This window comes from Chiloscyllium plagiosum, chromosome 16 (genome assembly GCF_004010195.1).
Source record: "Chiloscyllium plagiosum isolate BGI_BamShark_2017 chromosome 16, ASM401019v2, whole genome shotgun sequence".
Classification (NCBI taxonomy): Eukaryota; Metazoa; Chordata; class Chondrichthyes; order Orectolobiformes; family Hemiscylliidae; genus Chiloscyllium; species Chiloscyllium plagiosum.
The window spans coordinates 35,506,614-35,526,059 of NC_057725.1; the positions used below are offsets into that span (position 1 = coordinate 35,506,614).

Consider the following 19,446-nt stretch of genomic DNA (forward strand, 5'->3'; position numbering starts at 1 on the left):
GAGTGGATAGGTGGAAAGGAAGATAGGCAGGTAGGACAGGTCATGAGGGCAATGCTGAGCTGGAAGGCTGGAGCTGGGGTGAGGTGGGGGAAGGGGAAATGAGGAAACTGGTGAAATCCACATTGATGCCCTGGGGTTGAAGTGTTCCGAGGCGGAAGATGAGGCGTTCTTCCTCCAGCGTCGGGTGGTGAGGGAGCAGCGGTGAAGGAGGCCCAGGACCTCCATGTCCTCAGCAGAGTGGAAGGGGGAGTTAAAATGTTGGGCCACAGGGCGGTGTGGTTGATTGGTGCGGGTGTCTCAGAGATGTTCCCCAAAGCGCTCTGTGAGGAGGCGTCCAGTCTCCCCAATGTAGAGGAGACCGCATCAGGAACAACGTGTACAATAAATGATATTGGTGGATGTGCAGGTAAAACTTTGATGGATGTGGAAGGCTCCTTTGGGGCCTTGGATGGAGGTGAGGTAGGAGGTGTGGGCGCAGGTTTTGCAATTTCTGCGCTGGCAGGGGAGGGTGCCAGGAAGGGAGGGTGTGTTGTTGGGGACATGGACCTGACCAGGTAGTCACGGAGGGAACGGTCTTTGTGAAAAGCTGAAATGGGTGGGGACGGAAATATATCCCTGGTGGTAGGGTCTGTTTGGAGGTGACAGAAATGTCGTCGGATGATGTGGTTTATGCAAAGGTTGGTAGGGTGGAAGGTGAGCACCGGGGAGGGGTCTGTCTTTGTTACGGTTGGAGGGGTGGGATGTGAATGAGATGTGTTGGAGGGCATCTTTAACCACGTGGGAAGGAAAATTTCGGTTTCTAAAGGAGGAGGCCATCTGGTGTGTTCTGTGGTGGAACTGGTCCTCCTGGGAGCAGATACGGCAGAGGCGGAGGAATTGGGAATACGGAATGGCATTTTTGCAGGAGGTAGGGTGGGAAGAGGTATAATCCAGGTAGCTGTGGGAGTCGGTGGGTTTGTAAAAGATGTCAGAGGCAAGTCGGTCGTCATTAATGGAGATGGAGAGGTCCAGGAAAGGGAGTGAGGTGTCAGAGATGGTCCAGGTAAATTTAAGATCGGGGTGGAATGTGTTGGTGAAGTTGATGAATTGCTCAACCTCCTCGTGGGAGCACGAGGTGGCGCCAATGCAGTTCATTACTGTAGCGGAGGAAGAGGTGGGGAGTGGTGCCAGTGTAACTATGGAAGATGAGATGGAAATGTGTTGCTGGAAAAGCGCAGCAGATCAGGCAGCATCTAGGGAACAGGAGAATCGACGTTTCGGGCATTAGCCATTCCTGAAGAAGGGCTAATGCCCGAAACGTCGATTCTCCTGTTCCCTAGATGCTGCCTGACCTGCTGCGCTTTTCTAGCAACACATTTCCATCTCTGATCTCCAGCATCTGCAGACCTCACTTTCTCCCCTAACTATGGAAGATGGACTATTCTATGTAGCCAAAAAAGAGACAGGCATAGCTGGGCCCCACATAGGTGCCCATTGCTACCCCTTTGGTCTGGAGGAAGTGGGAGGATTCGAAGGAAAAATTGTTAAGGGTGAGGACAAGTTTAGCCAAAACGAATGAGAGTGTCGGTGGAAGGGTACTGTTGGGAGAGGAAGAAACGGAGGGCTTGGATGCCCTGATCATAGCAGATGGAGTTGTCGAGGGATTGGATATCCATGGTGAAGACTGCATTAAGTCAGGGGATCCCAGTACGATAAGTTAAGGTCTGTGTCCACTCAGTCCAGGGCTGAGGCACCGTCATGTATTTGAGGCAGTCAGAGGTTTAAATCACAGGTCCAGGGAGTGGGCCTGAAATAACTGCACAGAGGCTGGTATTGTATCACCAAGTCACCGCATTATTTACTTGTGCACAGTGCACTGGCTGTGGTCAGCCAGCTCAGAGTCAATGCCCTGAATGGAGGAGATACTAAATCGCCTGTTGATAATGGCCTGCTAATTGGCAAGGTTAATATCAATGAAGCATCTCAGAGTCAATGAGGTCCATCTGGTTCCAATCGCTACATCCTTCCTCTAACCCCCATCCTTTTCCAGCGAGGTTCCTGTTCGATGATAGGACCACCCTACACACAACAACAGGAATAGCTCTAGCAGAGTTGTTGATGGGGAGAAGACTCCACGTCAGATTAAATTTGATACTTCCAGATGTGGGGGGAAGTATGACAGCAGCAGGAACAATAATGACAGCCACTTGCCTCCTCTAAGTAGTGGACAATTTAATTTGAGGCGTAGTTTGGTGCCAGAACCCAGTTTTACCTACTCTGTAACCCAAGCTGATCACTTGGGATGCCTGGATCATACATTTTTCCCATCTAAGATGTACACCCACCTGGGAGAAATGTTTAAGTACTGTCCAAATTCTCCAAAGTTCTCTTTATTGGTCTTCCCTGTTATTAGTACGTAATCCAGATAAACGGCAACCTGGGGTAGCCCTTGTAAAATGTTCTCTGTGGTCTGTCGGAGAAGGCTGCAGGCTGGTTTGTTCAATATCTCATTTCAGTTGCATGACACTGTAATCTTTAGTTATAAATTCTGGGTCTTATGCTCTACAACCACCCGAGGAAGGAGCAACGGTCGGAAAGCTAGCGCTTCCAAATAAGCCTGTTGGACTATAACCTGGTGTTGTGCAATTTTTACCTTCATTTATTTCTGCACAGTACACTGGCTGTGGCCAGCCAGCTTGGAGTCAGTACCTGAACTGAGGAGATTCTAAATCCTCTGTTAATATTGGTCACCCAGGGCCTGCTGATTGGCGCAGGTTAACAACACAAATCAAGGACCTCATAGTCGACCTGGTTCCAGTCACTACAGGGCCACATTCAAGTCCAATGCATGCTGGTCAGAGGATTGTCAGTCAGGAATCTGCACGATCAGTAGTCAGCCGTCCAGTCAGTTGTTGAGGTAAGGGAGGAGATTGTTGGGGCCTTGACAAAGATTGTTGTATCCTCTTTGGCCAAAGGCAAAGTGCCAGAAGACTGGTGAATAACCGATGTTGTTCCTCTGTTTAAGAAGGACAAAAGGGATAATGCAGGAAATTATCGACCCATTGAGCCATCACTGGTTGGGAAATTATTGGAGAAGATTCTTATGAAGAGGTTTTCTGTGCATTTGGAAAAGAATAGACTTGATTTGATTTAATTTATTATTTTCACAAATACCGAGGTACAGTGAAAGGTTTTGCTTCATGTGCAGAAAAGGCAGATCATATCATTCAAAGTGCATTAAGATAAGAGAACAAAGTAAAAAATAAAATGTTATGGCTGTAGAGGAGGTGCAAAGAGAGCAACATTAAATTAAAAATGCTGCATCAACATTATTGATGCAGACAGGTGCGTTCCCTTCAGCACACTTCCTTCGGTCAATGACCAGCTCCTTCATTTTGCTTACGTTGATGGAGAGATTGTTGTCTTTACACCATGTTGCTTAGCACTTAACCTCTTTCCTGTACTCTGTCTTGTCATTGCTTGAGATCTGCCTGCAACAGTAGTGTTGTCAGCAAACTTGTAAAAGGAGTTGGGGCAGAATTTGGTCACATAATCCTCAGTGTATAAGGAGTATAGTGGGGGCTGAGTACACAGCCTTGCAGGGCACTGGTGTCGAAGATTATGTCAGAGGGGGTGTTGTCACTTATTCTTACTGATTGCGATCTATGGGAGCCAAGGGTCCAGTTACAGAGGAGGGAGCCAAGACCTGGCTCTCGGAGTTTTGTGATGAGTTTGTTTGGAATTATGGTGTTGAAGGTGGAATGGTAGCCAATAAGTAGGAGTCTTGTTATCCAGATTCCAGGGATGCGTATAGGGACAGGGAGATGGCTTCTATTGTGAATCTGTTGTACCAGTAGGTGAATTGCAAAGGATCAAGGCAATTTGGTAGGCTGGATTGATATGAACCATGACTAACCGCTCAAAGCACTTCATTATTATGGAAGTCAGAGCCACTGTGTGGTAGTCATTGAGGTACACTGCATGATTTTGTTTTGACACTGGGTTGATGGTGGTCTTCCTGAAGCAGATGGGGAACTCAGATCATAGTAAGGAGAGGTTAAAGATGTCTGCAAATACTCTTGCCAGCTGGTCCATGCAGGATCTTGTGCACAACCAATTTGAGTCGGTCACTTTCTGTGGGTTCACAATCAAGAAGGCCACTCTAGTGTCTGTGGCAGTGACCATGAGTACAGGTTATTTGAGGTTAATGGAATAGGTGATATTGTCACATTGATCTTCCATTCAAAGACAGCGTAGAATGCATTGAGCTTGTCAGATATAGGTGTACTGTTACCCATGATTCAGTTCGACTTTCGCTTTGTAACCCATTATATCATGTAAGCCTTGCCGCAAACGAAGGGTGCCCATGTGGTTAGTCTGGGTTTCAAGTTTAGTTTGTTATTGCTTCTGGGCAACTCTAATGGATTTCCTGTGTAGGTCAGGATCACCTTACTTGTACGCCTCAGACCTGGACTTTAATAAGGAATGGATCTTCCAGTTCATCTATGGTTTCCAGTTGGGAACATTCGGAATAACTTCTTCGGCACATTGTCTTCTACACATTTACTAATGAAGTCTGTAGCAGTAGCTGCATACTAGTCTAAGTTGGCTGCTGAGTTCTTGAATATGGCCCAGTCTATTGACTCTTCCATTGCCTCTGGCCAACACTACACCACTTTCTGTATTGGGTCCTCAAGCTTCAATGTCTGCTTGTAAGCTGGGAGGAGGAGCACAGTGTTGACTTATTAGGGATAGGGTGAATGGCGTTATGCTAGGTGGGTCTTGTCGCACAAACTTGATTGAGTTTTTTAAAGATATGATGAAGAAATTGAAGAGGGTAGGGCAGCGGATGTTATCTACATGAACTTTACTAAAGCACTTGACAAGGTGGTTCAGAAGATTAAGTCATATGGGAGCCATGATAAGTTGGCAAATTAGATACAAAATTGATTTGGTCATAGGAGACAGAGGATATTGGAGGCTATGGAGGGGTGTTTTTCTGACTAGAGGTCTGTGACCAGATATCTTCTGCAAGGTTCAATGCTGGGACCTCTGTCATTTGTAAAATATGTAAATGGTTTGGATGAAAATGTAGGTTATCTTATTAGTAAGCTTGGAGATGACATGAAAATTGGTGGAACTGTGGATAGTTAGGAGGTTTATCAAAGCACAAAGCAGGATATAGATCAATTGGAAAGTTGGGCAGAGAAATGGAAAATGGAATTTAAAACAGACAAGCGAGATGATGTATTTTGGGAAGTCAAATTCCAGCAATGTATACAGTTACTTGCAGGACTCTTATGAGAGGGTGCAGAAGAGATTTACCAGGACGTTGCCTGGATTGGAGTGTATTAGCTATAAGGAGAGGAACAAACTTGGATTGTTTTCACTTGAGTGTCAGAGACTGAGGGCAATTAGATAGAAGTATATAAAATTAAGAGGCAGGGAGAGTATGGTTAGTCAGAGTCTGTTTCCCTGGGCTGAAGTACTAAGAGACATAGGTTTAGGTGAGAGGCGAAATAGGGAGATATGCAAGATAAGATTTTTTACACAGTTTTTTTTCTACAGGCTTGACTACAGAGGGCAGTCAAATGCACAATTAAACACCAAACAATTGAATATTATACTTTGCATAATTCTCTTCCCACTGATTTGGTTTGCTTGATTTACTTCCACAATTCTTGCTGACCACTGAAATAGTTTCCTTGTCCCACAACTAATGGCTGTAGTAGTTTCCTTGCTGCTTGTTCTTTGGTTTAATCATCCAAATGGACAGGTTCAAGTACTTCCAGTGACTTGGAAAATTCATAAATGGCAGCCTGCAGTTTGCTGTCTTGATATTATGTTTCTTGTCAAATTACTGAAGAGATTATAAAACAGTAAGTTAAGTATAAAGAAAAGACATTGCTTTAGTGCAGATATTAGTCCTATTTTATGCATGTGGATCCCTTCAAACCTGAAGTGGAAGAGAATGGATGGGGATAACTGCCTATCTGGTTTGTGTCAATGGAATGTTGTCATTATGTTGTAGTAAACAAACACATAAATTCAATTCTTAAATGCTTTAGGATTTCTCCGTCCCCAAGCGATGAAATTATTGGTGAAACTATTCTGTTCACTTTCTTAATTGTGTTGTCTGGAGATTCATTCTTGTTTGTTATGATTTTCTTTATTATAGTTGGGGTTTCTTTAAGTTTAACATTTTGTTTGACCTTGACCCTATCTAGTCATCTTAATACCTACTGGCAGAATTTAATTTTAAGTGACCATTTGTCAGTTCTGTCAGCTGTAAGCAGTGTTTTGTCAAGCAATTTAACTACCTGATAATATTGTGGCACTTGCTCCCATGTCCAACCTGACATTTCTGAGAAGCCCATTGACAGAAATGCCTGCATGCCAAAATGTTTAGCCTGGATCTCTGATTTTCCCTAGTCTTTATCTTCTACCAGAGACATTTCTAGATAGCAGTTCAAGCAAGATAGCAGGATGAGGATGACTTTGGATTTGAGAAGGAGCAGGAAGGAGGAACATACTAGAATTTGAATATTCCTGTAATCGTATTTCAGTCTGTTCCAGTCATTCATGCAGTATAGAGCGCTTTCTCATTCTGAGGGGTCAGGTGATGCTGCATGTCTGTGCCCTACAAAGTTTGCTCTTTTTCCTCCTAATATGGGCCATCTTGTGCTCCAAAAGAAAATGAAGATGTAAGTTATTATTGTTACATGATTTGCCTGTCATAGATGAATAGTTGGTCTTATGTGGAAGCAGGGAGTGAGCTTGGCAGCATGGGAAGATGTGTGAAAGTGAGGTGGAATACTGAATGTTAGACATGGGTGCTCAGGACTGCTTCTGGATGAGTGCTTGGGTTGCATGCGGAAAGCAGGATATTTCGTTTTAAAATGCATTCACCATCTTGGCCATCCACATGACGTAATAAAACTTCTTTGAGCAAGAGAAATAGGTTCCCAGACTCTCACCCTGAGAACCTTTCTCCATTCCCAATTGTTCCTGTTTTTTTCACTAACTTGCTGTGAGTACCTCTTAGTTACTAGCATAAACATTAGCTTCCTCCTCCTGTTGATCTAGTCCACTAATACTCCAGCACTGCATTTAAAAACAAGGGAACTTTTATCTTGATTGTTGCACTGTTTTGAGTATTTCTCCTTGCAATCAATTTCTGCATAGACAGTCTGCATTCGTTTCTTTACACCGATTTCAGCTCCTCCCTTAAGAGGGACAGGTTGACTTTAAAGATATAGGCTTGTTGAAACTCATTCTAACCCTACTCCAGTGCGAGCTTTGAACTATCTCGCCACATGACTCATGTTCAGCTTGACATTACAATCATTCAAATGAGGAGGCAGAATAAAACCGATCTGCTGTCTCAACAGGGCTGGACATGGGCTAATCACAAATCATGACCCCTGCATCTGAAAACGTGAGCAATTCCACTTTCCCTTCTACAGATCTTGCAATTAGTTTAAAAATAAAGGTTAGATGATACTGTGCAACTAGTAGGGGTTTTAATCGTAATTTGCTTTTCTCCTTTCTATATTTGGATAGAAGAAAAATTAGGTAAAAAAATAAACTATATACTGCAACATCAAAACTGCATCACATATATTATTCCAGAGTTTATTTCAGAACATTACTTTTGCTTTCTGCTTCAAGTAAACTCAACATTGTTCGGTCATCTATGAGAAAATTAAACTTCAAGTCAACTAAAGTTTGTACTTCCAAAAATGTTCTGTGAAGAACAAAGAAATCAGAATGAGAATATTTTCAAGGATAACCAAGCCAATGATCGATAGATTTGTAGATATTAAGGATAAGATGAGATATGGGAATAGTGAGGAAAAATAGTGTTGAGGTAGAACATCAGCCATGATCCAAATGAAAGGTGTATCAGGCTGATGGGCTGAATGGCCTACTCCTATTTCTTATGTTTAGGTGAGTCAGAAATTTTTAAGAATTAGAACAAATTTTGTAAATAATGCTTAAAGTTTTACTGCTGATCATTAATAGAAGACAAAGTCATGAATTATCAAAGTCAGTATCAGTGAGACTAAATTGATCACTCACCAGGCACGCAACTAACACTGAATCACTGTTATTCCGCTCTGAGGGGAATCGACAGAGCTCAATCAGACGAGGAATACCTACATATCAGATTAATAGAAAACCATGGTATGTCAGGAACTGTGTAAATACTCATAAAAGACAAAAAGTACAAAAATTTAGATCTTTCTAATTCTCACATTTTCTGTACATTTCACACCTATGTTTTTGAGCAAGTTTGTAAATACTGTAAAACATTTTTACTTTTTTGGGCCAGACCGATCCCCTCAAAAATGTATCAAGGAGATAGCCTAGACCCTAACTTTTAGCTTATTTAAAGGCAAATGTAAGGTGCTAAGTTCCAGATGTGTTTCGATTGGTCACACAACTAGGCTTTAATCAAAACACACTTTATTTAAACATTAGAGCTAAAATACAAACAAGTGAAAAAGAATTGGCATAACTTGCAATTATATCGAAAGACTTACTTTAATATGTTATTTAGCTACAACTCATCAATGTTTCCAATACAGCAGCAACACATAAACACACCTTTGGTGAAGTCAAATTCCATAAAACGGCTTTCCCTCACTTGCAATCTCCTCCAGTCCAGAACAAAGGAAAAACGTGAAAGAATAAGTCTAGCACCCAGGAGTGAACACAAACTTCTTGCAGCAGCAGCAGCGGAGAGAGAGCTTTATCTGGCAGCTTCAACTCCAGAAACCCCAACTATAACCATTGAAAGCAAAACTAAAACCCTGGATTTGTGTGAGCCTGACTGCACCCACTCATGCTTCCTTCCTCTAATTTAAATAAAAACTCGAAGCTATTTATTCTGCTCTCATGGAGCAGACACCTCAACACCAGTTTGACAATATCACTCTTTGAGAGAAACAGAACGGAACAAATCCCTTTTACAGGCACATATCATCATATTTACATCCTCTTTTTTCTTTCTTTGCCCCTCCTGTTTTCAAGGGGTTGACTCTTCTTTTATATCATCCTACAGGGATTGGCAAACCCATCCTACTAAGATTAAAATTTAAAACTCAAGTGGCCATTTTCCATGTCCAAGTTCAGAAACTGAAATGTGACAAATTGTTGAACCATGAAAATCAATACATTGGAGTCCCCTCTTGATTCCAATCTTTTTCTACAGAACAACACTTTCAAGCAAGAGTTACACATTAGTGGTCAAGAGCTAATAATACCCCAAGTGAGATAGTCCCCTGGCTTGTCAAAAATACTTAGACAAACATTAGTACCAGAGTAAGCTCAGCAAGTTAATACAGACCACTTTTGACCACATTCTCTCCAGCTGAATGCAATACTAAATATACACTTAATAATTAGGCATGTCAGAGTTGGTTTACTTTGTCCTATCAGTTGCATTTATAAGGATAACTAGCTAAGTATACGGATTACATAAAGCACTATCCACTGAATTTTAATATCGATATGGGACCAACAAACAGAAAAAAAATCTTATGCTTCAATGCACGTTGTTCTTACAGTTAAGACTTGTGGCAATGTTGGTTATGTCTGGTTGTCTGCTTAGACGAGCGAGTGTAACAGCAGACTTTTGTAATACTCTTTCCAATGCTGCACCTTCTGCTGAAATCCCTGGTGAAATTTTCTCGTGGAGAAACTCCAGTAAAAGCTCTATACCTTAAAAAATAAACAACCACATGTTTTAAACATACTGTTGGTATTGTGGTTTAGCATTGGTCTACTTTTCATAAGAACTTAAATAATCTTGCTTTTCATGCCTTCTAAACAAAACAGACATGGAATGCTGTGGTAAGAGTATAGTAAAAGAATCATCAGCATTCTGAGGGGATAGTCAACTGAGGGCCCCTCCACGTACCATAATGGCTACTATGAAGAGGAAACTATTACTGCAGGGACCAAAGTTGATATTCCAGCCATTTGATTTCCATGGAACCCCGAGTACAAATTGCTGAGTGTGGTATCATAATGCCTATTCCGTGACACAGCTAATTCCATTGATCTGTATGTCAAGGAACAAGCATACAACTTACCATTAGCAATGGTGAGACTGAAAGCTGTAGCCAAAATATACTGTAAGCTAATAACATTTTGTTATAAATCAGAAATGCACTCAAGACAGAAAGACACAAAAGTGAGTTTCAGCGGCTGTCTAGCTTTTTTTTAGCTTTGTTCTTTTGAAGCATATTACACTTTTGTATTGACTTGTTTTAAAAACATAGGAATAAAGGTAGAAAGATTTGTAATAATAGTATGAGCTCAGGATACAATACTGTAGAGAACAAAAAAACCCAAAAGAACTGCACACATTGGATATCAGAAACAAAAACAGTAATTGCTGGAAACATTCAGCAAGTCTGGCAGCATCTGTGCGGAAAAATCAGAGATAATATTTTGGGTCCTGAAGAAAGGTCAAAGGACTTGAATATTAACTCTTAATTTTCTCCACAGATGCTGCTGGATCTGCAGATATTTTCCAGCAATTGCTGTCTTTGCTTCGAAAAATAATGCCATTTTGTAATCGCTACTGTTATCTAGGGAAATTTTCCATTTTATATGAGCAACCAACTACAACCACAAATGGGTACAAAATATACAGGCAACAAATATATCAAATACGTTTGTAAAGATATCCATCTCAATTATTTTGCAAACATCAATTTTTGTTTTTAAATGGATATTCATTGAAATACCATAAAGGGCAATTTTAACCACAGTGAAATAAATATTTCATTTGTATCCATATTCTTAGTACTGTTTCTTTTTCCCCCGTATGTAATAAAGCTCAGATTTTAAGAAATCAAAACAAAAACACCCAGAGCCCTCTATAGCTTGCCTGAGGCACAAATAGATATTATAATGCTCACAAATATAAACATGACTGACCTGTGTTAAAGTAAGAAGTTTGCAAAGTAGCTTTGGTAACCATTTTGATAAAAATAACTGGGAGTGAACAGGCAGTAATATTTTGAATAAAGGGAGGGACAAAAGAGGCATTGAGACAAAGAAAAGAACTTAACAAGGGAAACAAAACTCTATGGCACTGAATGTCAATCAGAATAACAAAGGAGTAAAAGGACAGGTTAATGTTTCAAATATAGGCCCTGCTTAGAGCTCTGTAAGGAAATAAGAAAAGCATAGGGAGGAAAAAAAAGACTCAAGGAGGAGCAACAGAAAAAAAAACTGGTAGGCTAATTACGAACCAAATTGGGATCAATGTTCAGCCCAACCTCTGCAAAAAAGAAGTTGTCCTTGGTAGTAAAATGGTCTTGAAATCAAGACTATCTTGGGAGTAGAATAAAACATTTGAATGATAAATGGCCACAGATAATGATACATTTTTGTTTAACCTCAAGTGCTGAAGAAGGAAGATGTATAGACAGCTAAGATTCAACGTGTTTATATGAAAGCTAATTTAAAAAGACAACAAAGTCAAATAATGTGGAAAAACTTGAGATTGAATTGATATTTGAAATGAAGAAATTGTAGAGATTGTAAAGAACTCAGCCAGGTGGGCCTCATAGAATATGAGTTCCCGGATTGGGGCTGTTAACCTGGTTCGATCAGGGAGGCCTGGCTGAAAGGTAGAAACAGGAGTGTCAGAGGTTCTGTTCACTCAGAGCTGGCTCTGAAATAGCTGCATCTCTGTCAAGGACTTTCAATGTGTAAATAAAGGGTGACTAGATGAGTTATTTCATAAATAGCATTGCTTTTTGAGATTAACTAACTGCACAACAAAATTTTTTTTCAGTCTTGTACTTCGCTATGTTTCCAGGATCTGGCTAATTATAGAGGAATGCATAGATTTGAGTGAAACCAAGGACCATTTATGACCAGCTATGGATGTCAAGGGATCCTCAAACAAACAAAGGAGCCAAAACAATACGAGAGGATTCTTTTGAGTAAACGAGGTTATGAGGTTGATGGGCTAGTCTTTGCCTCTTCAGTGCCATTTCTTTGTCAAGAAAGTGTTTGCATCATCAATTCTGTTTCATTTTATTTTGCAAAGGAAAAGGAAAATTGAGCATAAAGAGGTGCTAGAACACAAATAACAGAAATTCTAGGAGATACCGCTGTACTTGCAGTGATTGTAAGACAAGAACTGACAGTCACAACTGCACAGAAAATCTTATGAACAACATGGCTTTATGCGGAAAGGTCAGGCAAAACAAATTCATTGCACAGAAGAAATGACTAGATGTCATGCATGCAAGTGAAACCGAGTGTATGCTGAGCCAAACCTAATCTGACAGAGACGGGCACTTTTGTCTAAATCTAATTCACTTTGTTTTATATCAGGAAAAAAATCTTGAAATAATTGCATTTAATTTTCGTATGAATTTTTTAAGTTTGAATTTTCAAATATAAAAGGTTTTTTTTTATTCATAAGGATTTGTCAGTTCTAATTACTTTCGATCAGAGGCAGTTGAATAATAGATTTTTTAGTCACTTCCATTGGTTCGTTAACATTTGAATCATATTCATGAACTTACTAATACATTGATACCATCCTTGGCTCTGGTGATGTTTATTGGCATTCTGCCACCATAAGGCCATTGCTGTTACTACCTCAGTGGCTAAATTTGGATAACAGTTTCTCTTTCCATAATGCAATTTGTTACCATTCATGTAATCAACAGGTAGTAGATGTGACTGTTAAAATATCATACCATTTACAATCATTTTCAATACAAATTGTGGGCTCATGCACTACATTCCATCAGCTCAAATATCTTCTATGTAGAAGAAAGCTCCAGTTACATCAGGATTACAATAAAGGCAAGGATATGAGTGATAAAGGCAAACCATTATCATTAACGTGACATGTTAAAATAATAGATGCAGAGCTGATACTATCAAAGCGTTTTTATTTTAACATCATTATATCTATCTGACAAAATACTTCAAATCAGCAAGATCTAACCAGAAACTTGATTTTTGCAACTGGCCTTTTATGACTCAGTACTGGGGAAGGTACATCTATTTCAGCATTTTGCAGCAGAATGTGGAATTTGACTAATTATACTGGTCACCTACGTCAATACAAAAGTGGGACAATGTCCTAGCATGTGTATCTGTATTCAAGTGTTTGGAATGTAATTTAGCCATTCATTGCATTCACAATTTTAAAACATTTATTGATCAACCCTAATGGATAGTCCATTCTGTTTGAACGTGCCAACAAAAACAATCAAGACATCTTGCAATTTAATGAAGAGAATAAACTTGGAGGTGACAAAAACTGTTGAATGTTAAGCTTTTATTTATTATCTCTTGTCCAGGAAAATGAGATGTGATAGAAAAACCCCATTGATATTGCAGCAGTAAATGGTCATGTCTTCAATAGGTTTTGGATCTACAGTCAGTCAGATGGTGTTGAGAAAAATGAGGTTTCCAGCTTCCAGAAGGGTATAGATAAGGGACAGAAAAGGGAGCATTCAAGCTTGGAATGAGTTGAAAGAATGGAGATTAAAATAAAAACAAATCTGTGTTCTCTCCATTGTAAAAAGGTTGCTGAAGAATTTCATAGGATAATTTTCAGATATCCAGTTATCAAAGACATTCCCATATCTGATTAGACACCAACTGATCCCATAAAATAAGACATTCCACTGCTAGCCCTGCTCTGCTTGGTCAATACTGGGGGCTCCAGTAGGCACAATCTTGCAGAAAGTGCCGTCATTTTGGCTTCTAATTGTTTCAGGATGAAGGCTTTCTTTGTCACATTGATAGTTGAGGAGTAAATCAATAAATCTGCTATTGCACGACAACAAAGGATTCTCAATCTTGAACAAAATTAATTAGTAAAATGAAACATGGTACAAAAAGAGCTAGATATTGAATGAAAAAAGAAAGAAGCTCTGTTAAAATAAGAGCTGTGATGGTAACTTTGGCGAAAGGTCATACAGGCATATATGGTAATGTTTACATGAGCATGATTTCATACATTGTTAAAGATTTTGGAGGTGTTGAAAGCAATAATAAAAGAGTTATAGAAAATAATAGAAAATGTTTACAAACAAAAGTCCAGGCAGGAAACAAAAGATTTGGATTATTGAATGTTGTTGTAATTGAATTGGGGCAGGGTTGAAAGTGATACATTCAAATTGTGGCTTCAACTTAAGGTTTTGCTATATGCAATGTTGTGGACTTACGTACATGGGTTATTGTGATACTAAAAAATTCAAAACTTTAATAATTGTTCAGGGGTGAGCAATAACTTTTTTTTCTTTTTTTCCTGAGATGAAAAGGACAAGGAGAAACTGTTACAAAGGAATTAAAAGAAATACGCCACTCAACCATCTCTGAGAAGGAGGAATTGCAGCAATATTAACAAGCTGTCTCCTGGGACAGAGGAGGTAACAATGCTTAAAACCTTTCTGGTTCATGGCATGGAGTAATTAAAATTGCCTACAGAAGGAATGCCCTGAGGTGAAGAGCTAATTGCAGAAAAGTATGTTTTGAAGAGACTGTTAATCCCGAATGTAACAAGGAATAGGGAAGCTACTCCTAATAAGGCTATAGACTTGATGAGTCTGGAGGTTTAATTAATGATGATAATAGTGTTGATTAATTAATTAACAAATCTAAAGGATTATCGATAATGTCACATCAGAAACTTCACATGACAAAAGTCCTACTAGAATTCAATTTCAGGAGTCTTCAATAGCAGAATACTAGAGAACCACACTGGACAAGGATTGGACCCTGGCCATCCAGAGAAAGATGCTGTTAGTTGGAATCATAGAAAAATTTCACCATTAATCGGGTAATCGCTAACTTGAGTTGTGAGGCTTAACTTTCTTACTCAATTAATAATACAATTATTACTGTTGCTCCATGCAATAAAGTTAATTGTTTCAATATTTGTCCATGAGATTCCATGATAACTAGCTGACTTAGTGATAGCTTATGGCAGTATATACACAATAGTATGATATTAATATTTGGAATGAAACAGGAATTGGTCACTTGCCTCAACAGGTATTTTTGACATATTAACAGCTGAAAACATGTCCAAAATTTTGGGCTGTCGAATATTGCATGTTTCTGTGAAATTCCTTTATCCATTTTGATTTAAAATACTTTACATCTTTTTTAAGATAATAAATCAGCAATCCATTTTACATCATATCTTACTTTCTCTTCATTGAAGTGCTACGTTGATGTTGACCAGTTTCAATGCCAACTAATTACCTTGTGAGCCCCATTCAAATTGGGTGCTCCAAGGAGATATCCCTGATGTTTTCTTCTTCAAGTTTATTATACTTCAAGTTAAAATATTCTGCCTAACTTCCATTCTTATTCCTCAGCATCAACTAATAATATATTTTGAAGGCAAATCTATACTACTCAGGAATTACTACAGTATTAAGATACACATGGTTAAAGCATTTAATTTAGCATCCTACGAACTGTCCACAAAATCTAATGTATAATTGTGCTTTGAAATTATAAATTACAAGTGTACTTATAACACAGAGTAAAACAGAAAAGGTGAAACTTACCATTTTCTTGTATCATCTCAGAAGCGCATGGCTCTAGTATAGCCATATTTGCCAGTATTGTCACTACCTGTATGGGTACAGTTTATAAGCAAACATCACGTTGTGTCCTGTAATAAGATTTATCCAGTAATATCTGGTACTGTTTTAAACTTTCTCAGGGACTAACCTGCTCTTCGGTTTTCCTTTCCTTTTGACTTAAGAGTAATGCTACCTGATGTCTTCACCAATATTCAACTCCCTCACCCAAGTGGCAACATTTATTGAGATTCATTGGTTATGTGTTGGGAACCTTGTTTTGCTGGCTGTTATGTTTCCTTATATTACGATAATCACTATAATTTACTGTGACAACTTGTGTTTTTTTTTTAACATATGTAATATAATAAAAAGTCTGAAGCAGTGTCATAAAGATATTTTACCTGAGACTGAGCAATATTTGTCCATAGAGGGAGAAGGTGGTCTAGTGGTATTATTGATAGGCTATTAATCCAGATGTAATGTTCTGAGGAACCAGATTCAAGTTCATTTATAAAATAGGTACTCAATCTATTTCAAGTAAAGGAACCCAGAACTGAAATCAATGAAGCAATTTTCTTCCCTTCTCATAACTCCCTTTCTCATAATAAAAAGGGGCCTCCACTGATCATGTCAAATATTAGGGTCATAGGAAATATTACAGAGTTATTTGCCCTTTTATTTTCTGTCTGTCGTTAAACCCTTAAGAAATTGGGCATTTGAGAAAAGAATGAAATGACAGATGGTGAATTCAAGGAATTCGGAGTATAATGATGACCATGAAACTATTATTGATTGTCAGAAAAACCCATCAGGTTCACTCATGTCGTTTATGGAAGGTAATCTGCCATCTTTATCCAATCTGGCTGACTTGTGACTCCAGACCCAGAGCAATGTGGTTGACTCTTAACTGATCTCTAGGCAATTAGAGCAAAACATGCTGGCCTATCCAGCGATGGCTGCATCCCATTAATTAACTCTTTAAAATAGGTCTTCCATTTGTCCACCACAGCTTCAGTAGTCAAATCAGCAAAACACTACAAAAATGGTGGAAATTTGCTTACATCATTATTAGAGATTGGACATCTAGTTGGAGCCTCATATTGAATGAGTAAAGGTTCAGCCTTTGTGCCCGTCACTACACTAAAGCAGTTGCAACACAAGACCCAGAAGAAAGGGTGGCATGGTAGCTCAGTGGTTAGCACTGATGCCTTACAGCACCAGGGACCTGGGTTCAATTCCTGCCTCAGGTGACTGCCTATGTGGAGTTTGCACATTCTCTGTGTGAGATCCTCCCACAATCCAAAGATGTGTAGGTTAGATGAATTGGCTATGCTAAATTGCCTATAGTGTTAGTTGCATTAGTCAGGGGCAAATATGGGGAACGGGTCTGGGTGGTTACTCTCTGGAGGGTTGGTGTGGACTTGTTGAGCTGAAGGGCCTGTTCCCATACTGGAGGGAACCTAATCTAGACATTATTTCGGATTGCTTGTAAAGAAAAAGTAATGGCAGTTCACTTACAAAGCAGGCACTTAATTAATTGGCAGGAAAGGAACTGACAACAATTTCTTCCCTTTTAAAAATTCCTTTCCTATGGAAAGAGGGCATTTCCCAGATCCGATAAACCAATAGGGACATAGCAGAGATTATAGAATTACTTTCCTTTTTTCTCGTGTGTGCGATTTAAACCCTTAAGAAAATTGTGTTAGTTGGAGTAAATAATGAGATGGAAGTTTGGGCTTCCAAAAACAAAGTTTTCTAAGTGATAGTATCCACAGAAGAAAGGGAGAAGTGGTAAACCATTTTCTGATATTCACCGGAAATGGTAAGAAAATTATTAGACAATGTTGATCTATGGAAGGTTTCAAAACATCATTTGTACATGTTCTGATGATGACTAAAACCATCAATTAATATCGTTCTAAGTGTTTGGATGTACTTAATAAATAGTTAAATCAAAATATTTCTAACTGGCAGCACAAAAATATGATTCCTGGATTTTGTATATTTTTATGGTTTTGAAATATACAATTACAGTCAATAATGAATTGCAAATAAGTATAAATCTTCATCCAACCTATAGACATCTTTTTTCTTTAATTTTGCCCCCATCGGGAAAGAGTTCTGCAGGGTGTAACACCATTAGAAGGTAATACGCTGGGAAAACACGTCATTGCACTAGATGCTGATATTTGCATTTCAATGGGCTTGACACACCAGGAGTGGAATTTCTGGGTAACCTCATAATAACCTCAATCTTAAATTTATTTGACCACCTTTTTGATTCCTCCGAGCTGATAATTGATCTTCTTTTACATTCAGGGAGCAACTCTCCGAAAGATAAGATTAGCTCATGACAAGATTTACTTTTTATTGTAAAATTAATCCTAAATGTTGGCTTTGTGCAAACTCTAGTGTATGTATACCTTGAAGTTCGATCAACTTGCATCAAAATTAAATGTACTTCTTTTTATAATGTACCAAATTAGATTTCAGTCCCTAACTTTTTGAAAAGTAGGAAAGGAATAAAATAACTGCAGTGGATCTTTGAGCAATTCATAGGAGTTGAATGTTTGCCTCAGTTGGCAATAACACTTTCTGTGACTTGGAAAGTTTTAGACTTAAGTCTCAACTTGAACACATGTTCTATGTTGACAGGCTAACAGTGCACTAGATTGTGGGAGACCACTGAGAACAGTGATCACTGCTGAGGGCTTGCTGGGATCAGGCTGATAGACTCCAGCACAGGGGACGAAGAATATCCTCACCATAGCCAGCAAAACGTGCTGTCAGGTGTTATCTGTAAACATTGCCACAGAGTGTGAGCACTCTCACTGGGCATAAAGTCCAGTACTGTGGGAGAAAGCTGTACAAGTAGCTATTAATTGGCTATTAAGTGTGGCACGGTGGCTCAGTGGTTAACACTGCTGCCTCACTGCGCCAGGGACCCAGGTGCGATTCCAGCCTTGGGCAACTATCTGTGTGAAGTTTGCACATTCTCCCCGTGAGTGCATGGGCTTCCTCCAGGTGCTCCAGCTTCCTCCCACAATCCAAAGATGTGCAGTTTAGGTGAATTGGCTATGCTAAATTGCCCATTGTGTTCAGGGATGTGTGGGTTAGGTGCATTAGTCTGGGGTAAATGTAGAATAATAGGGTTGGGGAATGGACTTGATGGGCCAAATGGCCTGTTTTCACACTGTAGGGATCCTATGATTTCTATGAAGGGCTGCAAATTGGCTGATACTAGCCCACCATCAGGGTAAAATGTGAGCAGAAGTAGTGTAGCAATTGGCACAGCACTCCACCATAGCACCCAAATGATACACACACTCGCTCTCAAAAAAAATGTCGCCTGCACAGGGATGTGGAAAAACTCAGCTCATGTATTAGCAACCTCTTATCTTCTTGCATCCTGAATCGATGCTCACTTTTCTTTATTTAACTTATTTTTCTAATTAACTTATTCAGGGGGTGTAGGTACACAACCACTGTACCACAAGAGGGCCCTCAAGGCTCTCTTTACCTGCAGTCCACAAACGTGCACAATTGTCTCACTTTATCATTACAGAGGTAATTCTAGAGCTCCAGCTTTGACTCACTAATTCAGCAGAGATTAGGTAGTTATGCCTCATTAACTGGTCCTGGCTTTAACCAATAGCTATTTTCTAAATCATTGCTACTCCTCTGGCATTCAGCCCTTTCTGTCAAATCTGACATCATTCCAGTTGTTCATAAAAGACAAACTCATCAGGTGGAATCTTCTAGGGGTCTGGACAAGATGGGCTTTGATGAGATTTGTAGAAATGGATTAAAATTCCGAAAATGTCTTGATTTCAAGAGCATCTCACTCCAGTTTTTATGCTGTGAGTTTCTCACC

General features: G+C 39.4%; 1 protein-coding gene across 1 annotated transcript in view; it reads right to left on the minus strand.

Moving 5' to 3' along the window:
• Window positions 1-19,446, minus strand: part of LOC122558091 (protein inscuteable homolog) — a 210,670-nt gene that overhangs the window by 6,223 nt on the left and 185,001 nt on the right. The window contains exons 9-11 of the mRNA XM_043706410.1: window positions 15,555-15,621; window positions 9,550-9,705; window positions 8,062-8,138 (exon numbers count right to left, since the gene is read on the minus strand). Coding sequence (XP_043562345.1) covers window positions 8,062-8,138; window positions 9,550-9,705; window positions 15,555-15,621 — 300 coding nt within the window. The remainder of the gene's footprint in view (window positions 1-8,061; window positions 8,139-9,549; window positions 9,706-15,554; window positions 15,622-19,446) is intronic.